The following is a 19,705-nucleotide window of genomic DNA, read 5'->3' as shown; positions in this document are numbered from 1 at the left end:
TAAGGAAGTCTTTTAAATGTCAAATTACGTTATGATTTTAATGTGTTAGATAATCCAGAATGTTGGATGAGAAAAGGTTGAATAAATGAGACTCTACTGTACTGTGTAGGAGAAATCAAGGGTAAACTACTCCTCGAGGCAGTTCTTGACCAGCACATTTGTAGGGCAAAAGATTGGGGAAGGCTTCTTTCTCCATGCAGACATTTCATCCTTATGTCGCAGAATGTTGCGATGTTGCAGTGCAGAAAATTAGACAATGACAATAAAGCAAACAAGATAGGTATGCTGGATTTCGTTTCACAAAATCACAAGTTGAACACTTCCCAAGTGTCTAGGACTGTGTGATGTATTTTCGGATGATGCACACAGATCCCAGTAGGATGGCTTTTTGCAGTTGGCAAATCGTAATTTTGTCAATGTCTATTGTTTCCAAATGCTGGCTGAGATCTTTTGGCACGGCACCCAATGTGCCAATCACCACCGAGACCACCTGCACTGGTTTCTGCCAGAGTCTTTGAAGTTCAATCCTGAGGTCCTGATAGTGGCTGAGTTTTTCCTGTTGTTTTTTGTCAATGCGACTATCACCTGGGATGGCAACATCAATGATCCAAACCTTTTTCTTTTCCACAACTGTGATGTCTGGTGTGTTGTGTTCCAGAACTTTGTCAGTCTGGATTCGGAAGTCCCACAGTATTTTTGCGTGCTCATTTTCCAATACTTTTGCAGGTTTGTGATCCCACCAGTTCTTTACTGCTGGGAGGTGGTATTTGAGGCATAAGTTCCAATGAATCATTTGGGCCACATAGTTGTGCCTCTGTTTGTAGTCTGTCTGTGCAATTTTCTTACAGCAGCTGAGGATATGATCAATGGTTTCATTGGTTTCCTTGCACAGTCTGCATTTTGGGTCGATCTTGGCCTTAATTGCATTTGTTCTGATGGCTTGCTCCTGGGCTGCAAGGATCAGGCCTTCTGTCTCCTTCTTCAAGGTCCCATTCGTGAGCCATAACCAGGTCTTCTCCTTATCAGCTTTTCCTTCAATTTTGTCAAGGAACTTTCCATGCAATGTTTTGTTGTGCCAGCTGTCAGCTCTAGTTTGTAGTGCGGTTTTCTTGTACTGGTTTTTTGTCTGCTGTGCTTTGAGGAGTTTCTGATTTTTGACTTCAATCAAAGCAGGTTCTTCACTTTGATTTACATATTCTGCCAGGGCATGTTCTTCTTCTTTGACTGCTTGTTTTACTTGTAAGAGTCCTCTTCCCCCTGATCTTCTAGGCAGATATAGCCGGTCAATATCACTGTGAGGGTGCAGTGAATGACGAATGGTCATGAGTTTTCTAGTTTTTCTGTCCAAATTGTCCATTCCACCTGTGTCCAATTTATAATGCCAGCAGTATATCTTATGACAGGTATGGCCCAGGTGTTTATGGCCTTGATGGTGTTGCCTCCATTGAGCTGCTTTTGAGAATTTTTCTGACCCTTTGTGTGTATTCTTTCCTGACCACAGTTTTCACATGTTCATGCTTGATGTTGTCCAGCTGTAATATGCCCAGATATTTACAGGCCTCTGGCTGGTGACACTTTATTGTTTGGCCATTAGGCACATTTATGCCCTCACTTTCAATGATTTTTCCCTTCTTCAATGCCACTATTGAACATTTGTCCAAACTCCATGCTGATATCAGTGCTAAAAATTCGGACAGTGTTAGTCAGAGACTGAATTTCAGTTTTTATTATTATTATTATTATTATTATTATTATTATTATTTGAAACACAACAAGATGAGTCCACAGCAGACACATGTGTATTGGATCACATGTTGGACACTTCCCAAGTGTCTAGGACTGTGTGAAGTATTGGCGAATAATGTGTGCAGATCCCAGTAAGGTGGCCTTCTGCAGCTGACAGATAGTAATTTTGTCAGCGCCAGTTGTGTTTAAGTGTAGTAGTAGTAGTAGTAGTAGTAGTAGTAGTAGTAGTAAAGGTAAAGGTTTTCCCCTTGGCAATAAGCCTATTCGTGTCCGACTCTGGGGGGTGGTGTTCATCTCCATTTCTAAGCTGAAGACACGGCGTTGTCTGTAAATGTCTCCTAGGTCATGTGGCTGGCATGACTGCATGGAGCGCTGTTATTATTATTATTATTATTATTTATACCCCGCTTTATATCTCTAAAAAGAAATCCATCCTGAGTATGCTAACATTCACTTGGTATACACTTTCTCTAAATGTTTATCAGTATATAAAATAAATTGAAGAACATTTGATGTAACTTTTGAATTAAGGGATTTATTTATTTATTGTGTCAGAAGTGAACCGAGGGTACAAGTTGTAATGTATTTGAAAACACAAAGTTAAAAACAGAACAACAACTTGCCATTATATTAAATGTCCTTTGACCAGTAGCTGGCCACTTGGAGTGCCTCTGGTGTTGCTTTAAAAAGGTCCTCCATAGTGCATGTGGCAGGGCTCAGACTGCATTTTAATAGGAGGTCTGTGGTTTGCTCTTTTCTACACTCGCATGTTGTGGACTCCACTTTGTATCCCCATTTCTTAAGGTTGGCTCTGCATCTCATGCCAGAGCACAGTCTGTTCAGCACCTTCCAAGTCGCCCAGTCTTCTGTGTGCCCAGGAGGGAGTCTCTCATCCGGTGTCAACCACTGATTAAGGAATGGGAGGTTGTTTAGTCAAAGCTACAGGTTCTGTGCTCTGATTCTTCTTTCAGTTTTGAACCAGATTATGTCTCCTGCTGTAGCTTTTAAAAACACTATTTATTTTTTATTGTTCTTATACCCTGACCTTCTCGCCCCCGAAGGGGGATTCTGGGTGGCTTACAAACTATGGCAATAATTCAATGCCAGATTCAGATAATAACAATAACAATAAAACACAAAATTATAAAACATATACATATCAATTATAAATAATCTTTCAGATGATTAAAACATATCAAAGTCTAGCACCAGCTAGCCAATGAGGGCAGTATGAAAGGTAAGGTGGGGCAGGATTCCTTTGCCCCAGTCTGAGAATAGGTTTGGCAGTGTGTATGTAAGCAGTCTTTGAATAAAGAATTGGAAAACCTATGGTTAAAACCATTTGCACCTTCCTAGAAGTGGAGTGATTCAGAACTACGTACCTATAAGAGCTATATATCATCCCCAAGGGAGTATGAAAATGCCAAGGTATTTTAGAACTTTATTTTTAAGCTACTTGTATTTACATGTTTCCCTTTTTTATGCTGGCTCTGGTTCAACAGAACACTTGAGGCCAGCAACCAGGCCAACCCTGAAGATGGAGTGAAGTACCTTCATGTGCCAAGGTATTCAGCCCTGACTCAGAGGGCAAGATTACTGATTATTTGTATTCAGCCTTTCCTGCTGTGGTCAAATGTGCTGTAAGAAGGGAACGGTTTTGAAAGCCAAGCATTTTCAAATACTTTTTCCTTTTATGGAATAGAATTCCTGGAACATCACTTCCTGGATATTGTATTTTCTAAACTCCTCAGTGATACAAGAAATTTCCTTACACCCAGCAATGAGATGTGAGCCTAAAGGCTCTCTATTTTAAGCAATGAAATTCTGGAACACGCAAGAACTAAACAAAACCTATTTATACTTGGATTTAATAATATTACGAGAGCAGATTATAATAGGCAATTTTTTAAAAAAAATTTACAACATGTATCATCTGAGTCAATGTCCTATAATTTCTGAAATATGCCATAGACAACACAGAATGCTTCAATGCAACTCCAAGGGACTTTCTCTTTGGTTTACTACCTCAACAAAGTGTGCATTACAACTGTATCACAAAACAGCATTCTTTTAAAAAGCATTTTTCAAAAAACTTCAAAGAATTTCATTATCGAATAGCCAAAGAATATGTTTTTTATCACACTAGTGCTATCCATGTCATCTTACCTATTTCATGTCATTCTAGATTAGTCGTTTCTTTTCACAGTATACAATTATAGTATTTCAATGACACTTTAAAATAGGTGACTGCATCTTATGGGATCCTGGGATTTATTGGTTTGAGAGACATTAGAGTTTTCTGGCAGATAATTCTAAATACCTCACAAAATTACAAATCCCAGGATTCCATAGGATGAAACCATTACTATTAAAGTGGGATCAAAATGCTATAATTGTGTGGTGTAAAAAAGACCATAGAATTACTCTTCAATATTTTCTCTTTATGGTGAGGAAGGGAAGAAATCCTTCAGACATTCAATGATATCCTTGATAAAAGATATCTGCATAGAATCATCACCTTTTTGTTGTAGAGCACTGATTTTCTAGATCCATTTTCGCTGGAATTTACATCTTACCTTAGCATTGAAAAAGCCTTAGTCGTTTTTTAGAATGATCTTTGTTGGGTAAGAGATGGAGCAATACAGGTGTTTTGATTCTCTCAGTAGCCTTCAGTATCATTGGCAATAGTAACTTTCTGTAGTAGATCTCTGAGCTGAGTGTGAGCAGTGCTTCATCAATATGGTTACCTTTACATCTGAATTATTGTTTCCATAAAATAGTATTAGGAGAGTTCTGCTTGACCCTATGGCATCTAGGAGTTGAGGTCACACACATTCCTCTCAGGATATTTAGCATTTACATGAATCAACTGAACAAGATCATAAAACAATCCAGAGCATATTGTCATCAGCCTATTGATGATGCCCAGCTTTATTGTTCCCCTTCAAACCAAGGTATACCTGTGAAGATGCTAGACCACAGTCTGGCCGATTATAACAGGCATGATGAGTTCTTCAAGACAGGGAATCTACGTATTAGTAGGGTGATCCTTAGCCTAGAATAATACAGTTTAACATGTTCTGGAGAGGAGTACAATCCTTCTGAAGTATCAGGCTTATAGACAGAGAATGTTCCAACACGCATTATGTATTTGGAGGCTCGAATGTCATCTGGTTCAGCAATTCTCTATCAGATCAGGTTGATATCCAAGCAAACACTTTGGATCTCGTCACACAGGACAAAATGCCCCATTTTGCCACTTTATTTTGCGGCTTATACGGGGCCTGCCGTGCGCCATCATACAATGCGTGGCAGGCCCTGCCCACTTTCCTCCCAAAGTGGAGGTGAAGTGCTAAAAGGTGCTTTGTCCTCCACCACAGAAAGAAAAGTGTTGTTCGGATAGCTCTGACAGACTTTCCTCCCCAAATCCCCATGTGATGGCAGAAAGGGCAGTGGGGCAAAGTGTGTTGCCGCCCTTTCTGCCATCTGTTATGGGGAGGGAAAAGGTGCCAAAGTACCCTCTCCCTCCATGCGATGGGGGGAGGAGGGAGGATGTGTGGGGCACAATGGCACAGCCCAAAAAGGCCACGTGAAGAGGAATTTTATTTGAAATCTCTGCAAATATAATGCCTTGTACATGGAGCCATCTTTTGGGGATATCCCAAACATTTCAAAAAGATCTCTAAGTACATAATACTAAACCATATTGCATGGATCTTTTTCTCCATGTCACTGGCTTCCAATTTATTTCCAGGCTAATTCAAATTCTGTTATTTTACCTAGAAGGCTCTATGCAGCTTTGGACTTTGAAATCTGATGAAAAGTATTGCATATACCAGGCATGGGCAAACTTCATCCCTCTGGGTGTTTTGGACTTCAACTCCCAGAAATACTATCCAGCTTACCGACTGTTAGGAATTGTGGAAGTTGAAGTCCAAAACACCTGGAGGGCTGAAGTTTGCCCATGTCTGGCATATACTAACGTATAAATCTAGAACTTGGTCAAACAATCTGGGTTTATTTATTCATGGGTCAATGTAAGTACTGTACTTTAACCCTGATTAAAAAAAAAGAAAGAAACCATCCCCTTTTCTGAGTAAAGTGATGGAAGGTGAGATTCTTAATCTGTCCTGGGAGAATGTAAAAGCAGCACTGACCCCTCTCTAGGCACTCTGCCATGGTCCCTCTTCTGGCCTTTTTGAATGTTTGAGCAGGAAAATAGCAGCAATGGTGGCCAGGGATGGCCGGCCCCTCGGGCCAGCACTATCTGCAGAATGCCCCTCGACTTATCTATGGATCATATCAAAATTCATAATTTTGTCCCCAAACTAGGTGCCTTTTTGTCCTCTGAGTGCAGCGCTCCTCAGAGTGCCTTGTCAATCCGAACTTTGGGATGTGGCTCCGAGGGCCCACTGGTTGAGGAATCTCTCCCTACGAAGTCTTGCCTAGTTCCCACCCTGTTGTCCTTTTGATACCAGGCTAAGGTGGTTTTCTTTAATTGTTCCTTTTAGTTTACCATCCACTGAATGTTGTTAGATTATATTTCTAAAGAATTTAGATACTTAGCAGTGATTTTGAATTTTGATCCACCATGTTTCAGTTGTGCTATCTAGCTAGATTGATATATACACATTATTTCTGTGAGCCCGCTTTCAAAGTTTCAAAGGAAGGCAAGGTTATTTCTGCAAACATAGGTTTGTATGCTTATTCATTTGTGCAAGATTTACAAAAAGGAACAGGTTAGAAGCTAGTCAACAATACATCAAATTTCTCGCATTTCTTTCTGTACTTGTAAATTCATCTTCAAGTATATTTAATGGTGGGCTTTCAATGCAAATATGTCATTGTCAACAAGTGTGCAAAGAAACACCAAAAGTTGTCTAGGAGTGAAAGCTTACTCTTAAATGTCTTGATTATCTGAAAATTTTGTGCATACCAGAAATTGTAAGAAAAGAAAAGGGTGTTGAGACCAAACCAATGCAGTGTTTTTGGAGAGTACTTATTCTACAACTTACATATCACAATCTAATCCATAAAATGAATATATGGAGGTAATATTATCTGTTTAAAATTTTATAGCACAAGAAATGCTGAGAAAACACTGCAGTTTTATGCAACTGAAATACAGTTAACATTTTTCAGTATTTAGCATAGCTTAAAATGACTAGCTATTTTATGAATAGATACTAATGACACTTAGATGTAAATCATATGACTCAAGGTCCTGAGTATCTTTTATACATATAACTTCTGCATTGATTTCAGTGGGAAAAAGTAAAATCCCAGACTTTGCTGCACAAAGTTGGGATCCCAGGCACTGTGCCAGGAAGTTCTTAAATTGACCATAGAAACCACAAAGCACGGCATGTTTTTCCAAAAATGAAACTGATTTTTTCGTTTGAAGCAAAAAAAAAAAAAAAAGATGAGAATGTGCTCATTATAAACAAAAAATTACTTGTCATTCTCTGATTTTTATTTTTATTTTTATTGCAATTTACTATGGCATAAACATGCCATACAACAGTAATGAGTGGTAAAGTGTGGATTGGGAGACAAGCAGAGCTATAGCAGGTGCCATTTTCTGGTATGGGCTGCTTCTCTTTCACAGGAGCTCTGGTGATCTGGCAAGGTGAAGGAGCTGGTGAGACCTGCTTACCAATAAGTGTAAACCTCATTTGAATTCATTAGTTGGTGGGCTATCAAAACTTAGAGTACCCAGAACAGGAAGTCTTCATTCTGATTTGGTATCTGGGTATTTATTTGTGGGATACAGCTAGAAACCTCACAATTTTCTCCAAGCTTTGTACCTTTCTCCAAGCCTTGTACCTTTCTCCAAGCCTTGTACCTTGTACCTTCTTTTGTTTAGTTACATGTATGTATCTTCTTCTATATATATAAAAGAGTGATGGCATCAGGGCAGCGGACAAAACAACAAAACTACAGGCCCCCGAACCTCGAAATTTGACAACACAACCCATCATCCACGCCTCTAGGTTGATACAACAAAAAGAAAAGAAAAATGAAGTCCTAATTAGAGGGAGAGCAATAATTGTTTTTATCCAATTGCTGCCAGTTAGAAGGCTAAGCTCCACCCACTTGGTCTCCTAGCAACCGACTCAGCCTAGGGGACAGGCAGAGTTAGGCCTCACTTAGGCCTATTCCACAGATTATCTAATTTCCACTGGATTATATGGCAGTGTAGACTCAAGGCCCTTCCACACAGCTATATAACCCATTTATAATCTTATATTATCTGCTTTGAACTGGATTATCTTGACTCCACACTGCCATATAATCCACTTCAGTGTGCATTTTATACAGCTGTGAAGAAGGGGCCTCATATAATCCAGTTCTAAGCAGATAATAGAAGATTATCAATATACAGTACACTCTCACTTATCCAATATAAACAGGCCTGCAGAACGTTGGATAAAGGAATATGTTGGATAATAAGAAGGGATTCAGGAAAAGCCTATTAAACATCAAATTAGGTAATCATTATACAAATTAAGCACCAAAACATCATGTTATACAACAAATTTGACAGAAAAAGTAGTTCCATGCGCAGTAATGCTATGTTGTAATTACTGTATTTACAAATTTACCACCAAAATATTACAATGAATTTAAAACACTGACTACAAAAACATTGCCTACTAAAAGGCAGAGTGCGTTGGATAATCCAGAACATTGGATAAGCGAATGTTGGATAAGTGAGATTCTACTGTAATATGAAATAATTACTGTGGTAGAATAATACAGAACAATATAATTTCTAAAACCAGGACAGTAAATAAAGACCAACACTCTGAAAGCAGGGAAATTGGGAATTCCAGAAAGGAAACAATCAGGGCCAGCTAACACCTCCCAACAAAAAATTCACTCAGGGAGGAAGCAGCCAGGCTTTAAAGCTGCAAGTCCATTACATGTTAATCATTTTGCCTAATTGCAGCATTCATACTTGCCTCCAACAGACAAAAAAAAACAACAATCAGAAATACTGTATATGCACAAGCTTTAGGAAATAATATCCCCTGATGGCGCAGCGTGTGAAAGCGCTGAGCTGCTGAACTTCTGGACCAAAAGGTCACAGGTTTGAATTGGGGGAGCAGAGAGAGCCCCCACTGTTAGCCCCAGCTTCTGCCAACCCTAAACTTCAAAAACATGCAAATGTGAGTAGATCAACAGGTACTGCTCCGGCAGGAAGGTAACGGCGCTCCATGCAGTCATGACCTTTTAGGAGTATACGGACAATGGCAGCTCTTCGGCTTAGAAATGGAGATGAGCCCCAACCCCGAGTCAGATACGTATGGACTTAATATCAGGGGAAAACCGTTACCCTTTACCTTAACTACCACCAATTTCTCAATACTTTATTCCCATACCACCAGACTTCGCCACAGCAACGCGTGGCCGGGCACAGCTAGTATGTTATATTTTGCTGTCGCAACTTTGTGAAACAGTTGGAATGGGCCCTTTATCTAGGATTATTGGACCAGTATCTCTCAGACATTGGAACTGTATAGGAGACCCCTTTTGGGACTGTGAGCGTGTAACATAAAGTCAATCTTGCCCAGTTTAGAAGGGCAGCTGTGAAAGAAGTAGATAAGACCATGAAGTGTAAAGATATATCAGTGAATACTAAAGTTAGCATGGTCCACTTGATTATATTTCCCATTTCCAGGTAGGCAGCTCTGCCTAAGTTGAGAACTTCTGAGATAACAAATAAACAGCAAACATAATTCAGCAATATATTGCCACAGAATCCTCCAAAAGTGCTTGATTCAGGATGTGTCAAAAACTGAAGGAAGACTAATAGCCAGTTAAAATGTTTGTGATTAACACAAAAATTATACAATAACTGCTGTCCAGGTGTTTATATCTGCTTTACCCTTCCTTGTCCAAGCCAGTAAGAAGATAGTACTAATGTCAGAAATGTGTCAAGTGCACATCCATAGAAAGCTGATGACTGATGAGTGTGTGTGTGTGTGTGTGTGTGTGAAGGCTTTCACATCCGGAACCACTGGAGTATTGTGTGGTTTCCGGGCTGTATGGCTGTGTTCTAGCAGCATTTTGTCCTGATATTTCGCCTGCAGCTGTGTCTGTCATCTTCAGATCCTCTAAATATGCATTATCACGAAGAAATGTTATCAGTAAATGCCGTGATTTGCAATTTATCCCATCATCACAACTATTTCTCTCCTTTTCATAAGACCCTGTAAAGCACGATTGTAATGAAATGTAACAAAATTGGCAAAGGGAGCACTCTTAAATTCTCCAGTGAAGCCTTCTACCCAATAATTCAAGGAATGTTGAAAAAAGGTTTTGCTTAATGTCCTTGCTATGTTACATTAGACTTTGAAAGCCGTAGTTAATAAAACACAAGGAGAAACACAAGTTGTTGCTTTAAACTTTATTGCTGCTTGTTATTATAAAGTGATCCCAGTGTTAATAGCCTGGACTTTAAATGGATTTGATTTGTATTTTTGGCATTCACTATAGTCTTGGGATCACAAGGCCCCACAGCGATTATCTTCAGAGGTTAATGTGAAACAGACATTTTCATCGGCGCATGGTCTTATTAGTCCACATTGCAGTCCAGCGGGTCCTTTGCCTCCCACCATGCCAACCCTCCCGGAAGATGCTGAACAGCCAGCTGGGATGCAGCATTCCATTTTGCCTTCTTCGGTCAAAGTAAGCAGCTTTTATAAATCTAGTGTCTGTGTATGTGTGTGCCTCCAGGTTGCCTGTCAACCTAAGGTGTCCCCATTCATTTAATAGTGTTTTCTTAGGCAAGTAGTTTTCAGAAATGGCTTGCCATTGATGTCCTTTGCATGCAGCACTTGATATCCCTTGGTGCTGGTTGGTTTCCCATCCAAGTATCTGGTATTTGGCTTTCAAGAGCCACAGTACACATGGAATTTTAAAAAAAGAATTCTGACAAACCTTTGCATTAGATGCATATATTTCAATATACTTTTATTTGGGAAATTATATTCAGGCATTATAGCTCTCACTTGTCTAATTTCCTGCACTGTATCATCTGCCAGATGGCAATAATAATAATAATAATAATAATAATAATAATAATAATAATAATAATAATAATAATAAAAGAATATGCTGGGCGAGATGGATCCTTAAGGATGCTCTGAGCTTTCTAAAGGCTGCGGGACCGATAAATTTCTTCCAAAGAGGCAAGAGGTCAACCAATGATTCTCTGTGCAAAAGTGGTGACCCTTTGGAGCACCTTCCTATCTGCCACTGTGCAGTTCCCAAACCATGTGCAGATGTAGTGGGTTAGGCACTCTCTATAGCACAGCGGTAGAAAGTTACCAGAAGTTTTTCATTTAGTTGTTGGTCCTTTGAAGTCTCAAATAGTGCAATCTCTGCTGTGCTCTCTAAACCAAAGCTGCTGTATGAATGCCCCAGGTCAGATCCTCTTTAACAGTGACAGCCAGGAACTTAAAACTGGCCACTTGTTCCACTTGGTCCCCATTTATAACCAAGGGCTGGATTACTGGGATGTTCTTTCTGTAGTCCACTATAAGCTCCTTGGTCTTATTGATGTTTAGAACCAGATTATTGTCTGTGTACCACGAGAGCGACCGATCCACTTCATCATAATAGGCAGGCTCATCCCCTTCAGAGATAAGCCCCACCACTGTTGGATCAGCCATAAATTTGGTAATGATATTGCTATGATGGACAAGAGTGCAATCATATGTGTAAAGGGTATAAAGCAGAGGACTCAATAACGCTTTCTGGCGTCCCAGTGTTGAGAGTGAGATCTAAAGAGGTATAACTGATTACCTAATATAACCTTCTGGGAATGTCCAGGGCTATTAGAGAAGTTCTAATCCATCACATCTAGGAAGCACTATAATGGAGAAGGCTGATCTGTGGCAGGTTCAATTATATAGTACTGAAAGGGGACCTAGTGATAAGGTATCACTTTTTGATGGCAGTGGCACATATAAACAGTATCTTACTGATGATTAAGTTGAGCCATCAGAGTCTTATTTGTCACCTCTGTACTATTAAACTTAGTAAGGAATAAGTTCTTTTTTCTCGGCTACACTCAGGGTGGCCTCAGTTTCCTGGTAGACCTTGCAGTTAGGAAGTTATAGTTGAGGAGATTCTGCAATTTGTTTCCCTTGAGCTTCAGCCAGTCCAGGCCATGTTGTAAACACCTTTGAACTGCTCATTGCTAATGTATATGCTTCATACTCAAACAGATTGTACAGCACTGGAAGTATTCCCTAGATAGTTGATGCTACTTAAAGTAATCTATGAAGAGCTTCTTAAATGAACAAAAATAAAATATAAGTAGTTACAGACATTAAGAGTTGGGTTGTAGAAACTTTTTTTTGGTCCATCTGCTTTGTAGCGTATACAGTCTGTAGTTTCTAGTAATATTAACAATTTTTGACATGCTGTAGTATTTATGTAGAGAAATGACTGTACCAGCTTGGTGACCCTTTGACACTGGATTTCCTACTCCTGTGGTATCATGTTAAAAAGTAATTTTGAACATTGATGTATTGTACACAGGTTAGACAAGAATGTTTGAAAAGAGAACTTTATAAAAATATGCAGTACTATATAAATATGTCCAGTGATCTACAAGCCTTTGGATTTGCTTCTTCAGATTTATTACATCAGCTGGCTTTAAAAACTAAAAAGATCATCATGTTCTTTGAGATGTGTTGAAAACTTAAAATCTAATGTATATCTGGCACATTCAATTTCACTTTTATCATTGTCTTCTAAACCTAGGACATAATATTCTACACTCTGGATGAAAACATCCGCTACTTTTCCTTTAACATCATAGGAAAATGTTGAACTGTACAATAATTTGTCATGAATTCTGACACAATTATACATTTGTGCTGAGGGCTAGTTTCCTGGTTCAAGATAAACAAGTACGTTATGTGTGATTTTAGTGAACAGCAGACAGTTGGAAGGTATAAACACAGGACAAAGCAATCTTCGTTTTGCTTTGTTTTACATGCGTCTGTGTATGTCTCCATTTTTCCAGGTATTCGATGGATAAAATAATTCACTGTGGGAAACTAGCATTGTAGGAATCTGAGTAAGGGCTAGTCTCTAAATGTTGGCCACTGCTTGTTTTGAAACATTTACACAGATGCAACAAAGAGTTTCCTGTTTCTCATAATATTGCATATTCCCACCTGGAAAACCTCCATCATCACTGCTTGATGGAGTTAGAAGGAGAGAGATGCTTTGATTGTTTCTGCCAATCCTCCTATTACAAGGAAACAGACACCTATCTCTTTCCGAGAAGAGGAACTGGAGAATGTTTCTGCATACTGGGATGCAATCAGCTAAAGCACTTTGGCTCAACATGTGTGAACTTGCTTTGGATTGTGGGAAAGCCCTCTAGAAAAAATGCATATCAAATGCACTGGAAAAGCTTTATGACAGTGTGGGAGTGCCACCACATCACCATTCCATAGACCCTTTTTCTACACAGAAATGTGCATTTTCAGAGAATTTTAAAATTACAAGAGATGGTAGCAGAGAACTAACACTTCCCGCAGTCTCCATTTTACTACTCAGAAACAAGTCCTACTTGCCAGCAAAATGTAACATTGTTTATAGACACAGTAGGCAAGAGAAGAAAGCTATGGTCAAAATTTTACAGTTTGCTTGCTTCTGAGTAATTAACTACAGTGCTAGCCTTGCAGTCGTGTTATGCAAGTGCTGACAATTTTTGAGCACCAGTGTTGACAGTGTTTTTAGAGGGAGCAAATTACTTAAATAGAATACTGTAAGGTGTTATGGATTCCATACCCTCCAACATTTAACAAGTGAAAACCATGGCATGTCTGGCCAAGCAACATTAGTGTGTGTGGTCAATATAGCAGCAGCATACTGGGAAGGGCGAAATTCTGCCCGCTCCTTCCTTCCCATCCTGCTGAGTGAACTGAGTGCAAACTAGTTTGCCATTTTGAACTTTGTTTTCAGCAATGGAAATAAAATGAAGACAAAGAGGGAAGTGTGAGGAGAGAAATGAAAAGTGGGATGTCGGAGTATTCATCGGGGCAGTCCCTGCCAAAGTTAGAAGGAATGGCATTCTAGATTTTTTTGTTAAGCACAATAACTGTTGAAATATCATTTTATGTGTTCTCTTGAAGCCCATAACAATTTTCTAATCCACTTTGCAATCTAATGAGGTGGACTCTTGTCCTGTACCATAAATATCTGTTAGGTTTTAAAGTGTCACACATTTTTTCATTCTGTTTCCATAATAAACATCTCTGAGAGGAAGCAATTCAAAAATGTATCATTATTACCTCCCTGTCTAAACATTTATAATCATTGCAAGACTAATATGCTTTACTTAAGACTATGAACCTGATCAAGGTCCCCGTTGCATACAGCCCCCTTGTTTGTATGCATGTAGTGAATAGAATATGAAGATGGAAATATGCATCTGCAGGTAGATCAAAAGGTCTGTCTTATTCATATACACAACATGGCCTGTACAATCTACATCTGACACACACAGCAAATCTCTATATGCTTCAATACTAGCCTTGTTCAACTTTCACTAAAGCAATTTGTTACACGAGTTAAGCAATGGCAAATGCTAACAATAGTGAAAGGCGTGGCGTTTGGCGTACTTAATATAGCCTGGAGCAAGAATAATGAATAATTGTGTTATTAGCAGCATTTGTAATTTAGCTTCCTTGACATGGTTACTAGACCTCAACTGATTAGGAATTAGATTTCAAATACCTGTGCTCATTATAGAACTACATATATGTATGTGTATGCATATATATATTCATGTGCAAATCAAAAATTAGATAAAGTCCTTTGTTGCAAATAGTGAGATTCCATAAGGGTATATAGGATTTTAATTGTACAGAGCCTGGGAATTCATTAGGCTTGGGTTTTCATGTAAGAATAAGGTGATAACGTATTATTCCTTTGCAAGTATTCTCTAGTATGTCTTTACCTTCCAAATTAATGTTTTAAATTATATTTTTATTGCAGTCTGTCCAGGAGTTGCCAGCTGATGCAGGAACATGCAATACACCTTCTATAGTTCTTCCAGAATACACAGTTACATCAGAGACAGAAAGAGAGAAAAGTCTATCTTTCAGGTAACAGATAAACACACATTATTTGTGTTGTGTGATTAGTGTACATAATCATTTAAAGGGTCATATAATGCAATGGTAACATATTTTCCCCTGGGGCCTTAATCAGAGTCAGAGCTGCAAATTTCTTTACCTCGGAAGTTGACACAGGGGACCAATAAGGCAAATAGGTGGTATTGGGAACAATAGTAGGCTTTTTTGTGTCAGGAGCAACTTGAGAAATTAGTAGGATGATTCCCTGAGGAAGTAACTCCATAAAACTTACTAAAACGATCAAACCATTGCTGTGTTGAAACATGTCCAAGAACTACCGGCCTGACCATGTGCATTCCAGTTGAAATAATATCCCAAAACCACGTATTCCGACACAGCTAAGGCTAATTGCTTCCACTGAGCTCTTAACGTATGTGTATTTTTTCTGCTTTAAAAGTGCCTTATAGGAAGCTCTCATCTGAGCTACACTTGCAGGAACAGCAGTATCATTGTTTCTAAGTGCATGTTTGGAATACTCCATTAGAACTTGCCTGGTACTTCTACATTCAGAATCAAACCATCTGTTAATTCCCACCTTATTGGGGTTTAGTTATTTGTTACAGATCAGTTTTGGTCTGAAATATTGAATGATGGATTGATAAACATGTAAAACTCTGTATTAGAGTCTAGGATGTATTGTCGGCAACATCTATAGGCATGATCTCAAATATGTGCAGAATGGAGTTGTCTAGGTTGACTGACCAACTTATTCTCCATTCTCCAATATGGATTCCATTTAGATTTTGAGAATTTTGAGAGGATCATGTTGGAGGTGATGTTTCGAAATTAAATAGGAGTGACAGAGCAAAATGATCACTCTCGACCCTATTATTAATTGCAAATCTTTGGATATCAGGTAGCAGCTTGGCAGAAACTGCCATATGATCAATGGGACTAGCTCCTCTGTTGGTGACGTAGGTATAGGCACCTTGCATTATGTCATGCTGGGTTCCATTGAGGCAGTGCAATTGATACAAGGAGAGGAACTTTAAGAAACTCAGACCTGAATTGTTTCTGATTATGTCTTGAGAAACCCTATCAGCAGATGTTACCTGAGTATCTTGTCCAAAGTTAGTGCCTTCCACTTGTTTCACACCCACCCCAATTCTAGCATTAAAATCTCCACACAAGAGGAGCTTTGTGGAGGGATACTTGCATTACAAACAGGTAAAGGTTTCAGATAGCCTAATCCAGACATTAATGGGGCCTCCGATTTTTGATAATCTAGGTGGAAAATAGACATTTATACAGATTACACAACCAAAAAACATATTATTAATGAGGAGGGCCTGTGGGAGGGAACTATCCAAAGGCTGAATATTCACATGCTGATCAACTGAAATGAATGTGGTACGGCCCCCGCTACTACAGCCTTTAGAGCTTGTTTTCACAGCTGGAACTAAATATCTCTGAAACCATGGAAGGGAAGGAAGATTAGTTTCAGTGGCCCATGTCTCTTGCAAACAAATAATTTTAAATTGTTGCAGATAAATTGCAAAATCTGTATCTTGGAACTTATTTGTCCATCCCATTATATTCCAGGACACCAGGTATAATTGCCATGCTGGTGTAAATAGATCTGAGTCATTACTGATATCAAGAAGTTCAGGCTGAGCAGAGGCTTTTTGGTTGAGTGGCAATTTGTGTTTTGGAGGTATCTGATTTTCCCTGCTAGGCTTCAGAAAAAAGTTGTGATGTCCTCATTCATTACTCTGTGTGTCAACAGAGCCCCCAGCCAAATCTCTCATAGCATGAGGGGGCTCAGCAGAGGGAACTAAATTCATTAACCGTTCAGCCAGATCCCTGATATTAAACATCATGTTCTCTTAAGGTGGCCCAATCTACAAATAATGTTTAGTTGTTCATTGCAAGTAGGCCTACTTAGGTCCAAAGGCTGCTTCTTTGTTACGGTACTAGGGGTTTTGGCTGGGCTGGACTGCAGCATGTTCTTGTGAAAAGTTTATTTGGGATTTATCAAGCAATTACTGCTGTGCAAAGGAATTATCAAAGGGGTGATGCTTAAATCTCGGAACACTCTTGTTGGTGTTATTTGAAAACAGGACAGAAAAAGCTTCATCTTCATCAGCATGCTGGGAATTGTCATCTGCTCAAACAATATGAGAATCCTGTCATGAGCTGACACTCTGGGAAGCCACTCCACTATAAGCATATCGATACTATGTGGGTGTATGTGTAATAGTTGGCTCAAAGAAATTCTGAGAGCTCTACATCAGTGGTCCTCAACCTGGGCCCCCCAGATGTTTTTGGCCTTCAGTTCTCAGAAATCCTAACAGCTGGTAAACTGGCTGGGATTTCTGGGAGTTGTGGGCCCAAAACATCTGGGGACCCCAGCTTGAGAACCACTGCTCTAAATGAATTTCACTTGTCCTTATTTATGTGGGTAATTTGCAGCATTATATGATTTGCTAAAGATCTTTCATCTAGAATGTCAATGGGCCTAGTCTCATATAGATACTTGTACAGGAAGTTACTTGCTGAGTAATGCATTTGTATAATTCAATTCTTGTGCTAGATACTCGAAATGAGCAAAAGCATCCATGTTTTTCATTGCCAGAACATAACAGCTTATACAACCTGTGGCAGTGTTTTGCAGGACTAGCTACATGAATGTACTAAGAAAATATACTGAGCTGGAAGAATCATTGGGGATCTTTTTAGAACAACTTAAAACTCTGGATTTAAAGTAGCAATACTTGAATATGCTCAGGAATTTTAGCTAAATCCTACATTGGCCAAAAATAGCACTATGTGAAAACAAACTTCGGTACAAGAACTTTTAATGGCTACATTGCTCTTCCAAAGAAACAACTGTCTTCTCTGGCTCTTTGCCTGGTGGATCTTATCCACCACACTATTACCTTCTTTCCTATCTTCTTCCACATCCCTACAATGTCCACTGTTTGACTTGTTCCGCTTTTGGTCCTTGCTTACTTACTTTCCTGGGTGAAGCCACTGAGAAAGACTCTCAAAGTGTTTTAAAAATTGTGGCAATGTTTAATTTTTGGGATATTTTTATACCACCCTTTTTTTTTCTAAATCAAGGGTGGGAGTTCTGTGCCTCTAGATTTTGTTGGGCTAAAATTCCAATTTTGGCCCTAACCAGCACTTCCAAAAATGAGGAATGCTGGAAGTTATAGTCTCCCATCCCTCTTCTATTCTATTTTATTATTTTATTTTATTGAGCTTCTACTCTGCCTTTACCTCAGCATGGAATCAAAGCTATAATTTACAATAATTAAAATAAAATTGTTGGGAATGGACTCACTTCCTTATGTCCAGTGTCCATTTCAATTTGTTTACAGAAGAGTACTTACCTTGTGCAATTTAGAAAGTGCATACTAAATCATAAGGGTGTATGTAAGTTTAATGTTTTGAGACGATGTATACTTCAAATACCTTTTTATTGTGTTGAATATTAGCTTCAAGTGGGCATAGAATGCAGTCCCTAAACATTTGTGGGTGATACAAATCTACTGTCCAGCATTGCAGTGCCTAGTAGCTCAACTCATAAAAAATACAAGCTAGATTCTTGTCACATAGCCGCTGCCATCCTCCTCCACCTTTTGACTGGCTTCTATTTGGATATATGGATATTATTTTATGTAACACAGGTTTTAAAGAGGTTTTGACAGCAATAAATGTAACTTATTTTGTTCATACACAATAAAGCAGAACTGAATGTAATGAGATATTTGCATAGTTAAGGGAGAATACGACGCATTTTTGTGTGTTGTAGTTCCAAAGGTAGTCGGATATATTGGCTCTTCTTTATGTAAAGCAATAATGTACACATTTGCACCCACATAATATCTTAATTGGGGTAACAATTCAATTGTTTTTGTCAATTAGGAGAGACAGAAATTCTGAATGAAATATCCTATATATAAAACATTAATTTAGCTTTGATTGTTCTGTATTAATTTAGCCTTAATCATTTGTATAGAAGCTTATTTTTTGTGAAAGTGTTTTTCTTCTTGTTTTGTCTTTCTCCTTCCAGACCTGTTAGTCCCCATCTGCGGCATTCTAACAGAAATACTAGGACACCCACTAGCTCTTTGACATCTGTGGGTAAGAAACAAACTTTCCAGTGTCTGTTTATAGTGTGATTCTCTCCTTAAAAGTATGTTTCCCAAAATCTAGGCACTTATCATAGCGATGAATGGTACTTTGATATGGCCTAAGGACTAACCAATAAAATGTTCTTCTTCTTCTTCATAGCGACTCCTTTCCCACAAAACTCTGCCGCTTGCTTCCTCAATGGGGAGGTGGCTGGCAACGCAACGTTTTGGCGATGATGTGCAGCTGCGGGAAGGGGTGACCGGCTAGTTGAGGATGCAAGCAGCAGAGTTTTGAATGGCGACTATGTTGAGAAGTGGTATTTGGGTGTGGCTTTCAACTGCATATGGTAAATGTTTTCTCCTATACTTTGTCCATTTTTAATTCCAAAATATAATCTACTTTCGGGATAATGCTCGTATTTTAATATAGTTAAATATACAAAAAGTCAACATTAAAACAGAGTCAAACTATTAAAAATATTAAAAGTTGAACAGTTTGTAATGTGGATTATTGGCTGTTTAGATAATACAGGTCATATAATTAACTTGCTGAATGACCAGCTTCCAGATGTTAAAATATCTGAAGAAGACAGAAAGAAGAATCTTGAATTATTAGAAGAAGCAAAGAGAGTGAGTGAGAGATTCCTTACTCGCAGAGGAAGAAAATCAAGAAGCAGTCTTTCAGAATCTCCCACAGGTAAATGTTTCAAT

At 38.8% G+C, this 19,705-nt stretch overlaps 1 protein-coding gene across 3 annotated transcripts in view; it reads left to right on the top strand.

Annotated features, from left to right (window-relative positions):
- Positions 1–19,705, top strand: part of irag1 (inositol 1,4,5-triphosphate receptor associated 1) — an 85,540-nt gene that overhangs the window by 35,172 nt on the left and 30,663 nt on the right. For all 3 annotated transcript variants that reach the window (XM_008106852.3, XM_008106842.3, XM_008106833.3), the window contains exons 4-7: positions 10,249–10,440; positions 14,776–14,885; positions 18,934–19,004; positions 19,518–19,691. In XM_008106852.3, the coding sequence (XP_008105059.2) occupies positions 10,369–10,440; positions 14,776–14,885; positions 18,934–19,004; positions 19,518–19,691 (427 nt within the window). In that variant the 5' untranslated portion in view covers positions 10,249–10,368. The remainder of the gene's footprint in view (positions 1–10,248; positions 10,441–14,775; positions 14,886–18,933; positions 19,005–19,517; positions 19,692–19,705) is intronic.

This window comes from Anolis carolinensis, chromosome 1, assembly GCF_035594765.1.
Source record: "Anolis carolinensis isolate JA03-04 chromosome 1, rAnoCar3.1.pri, whole genome shotgun sequence".
Classification (NCBI taxonomy): Eukaryota; Metazoa; Chordata; class Lepidosauria; order Squamata; family Dactyloidae; genus Anolis; species Anolis carolinensis.
The sequence above is the reverse complement of the archived record's forward strand: the minus strand, read 5'-3'. Positions and strand labels throughout refer to the sequence as shown.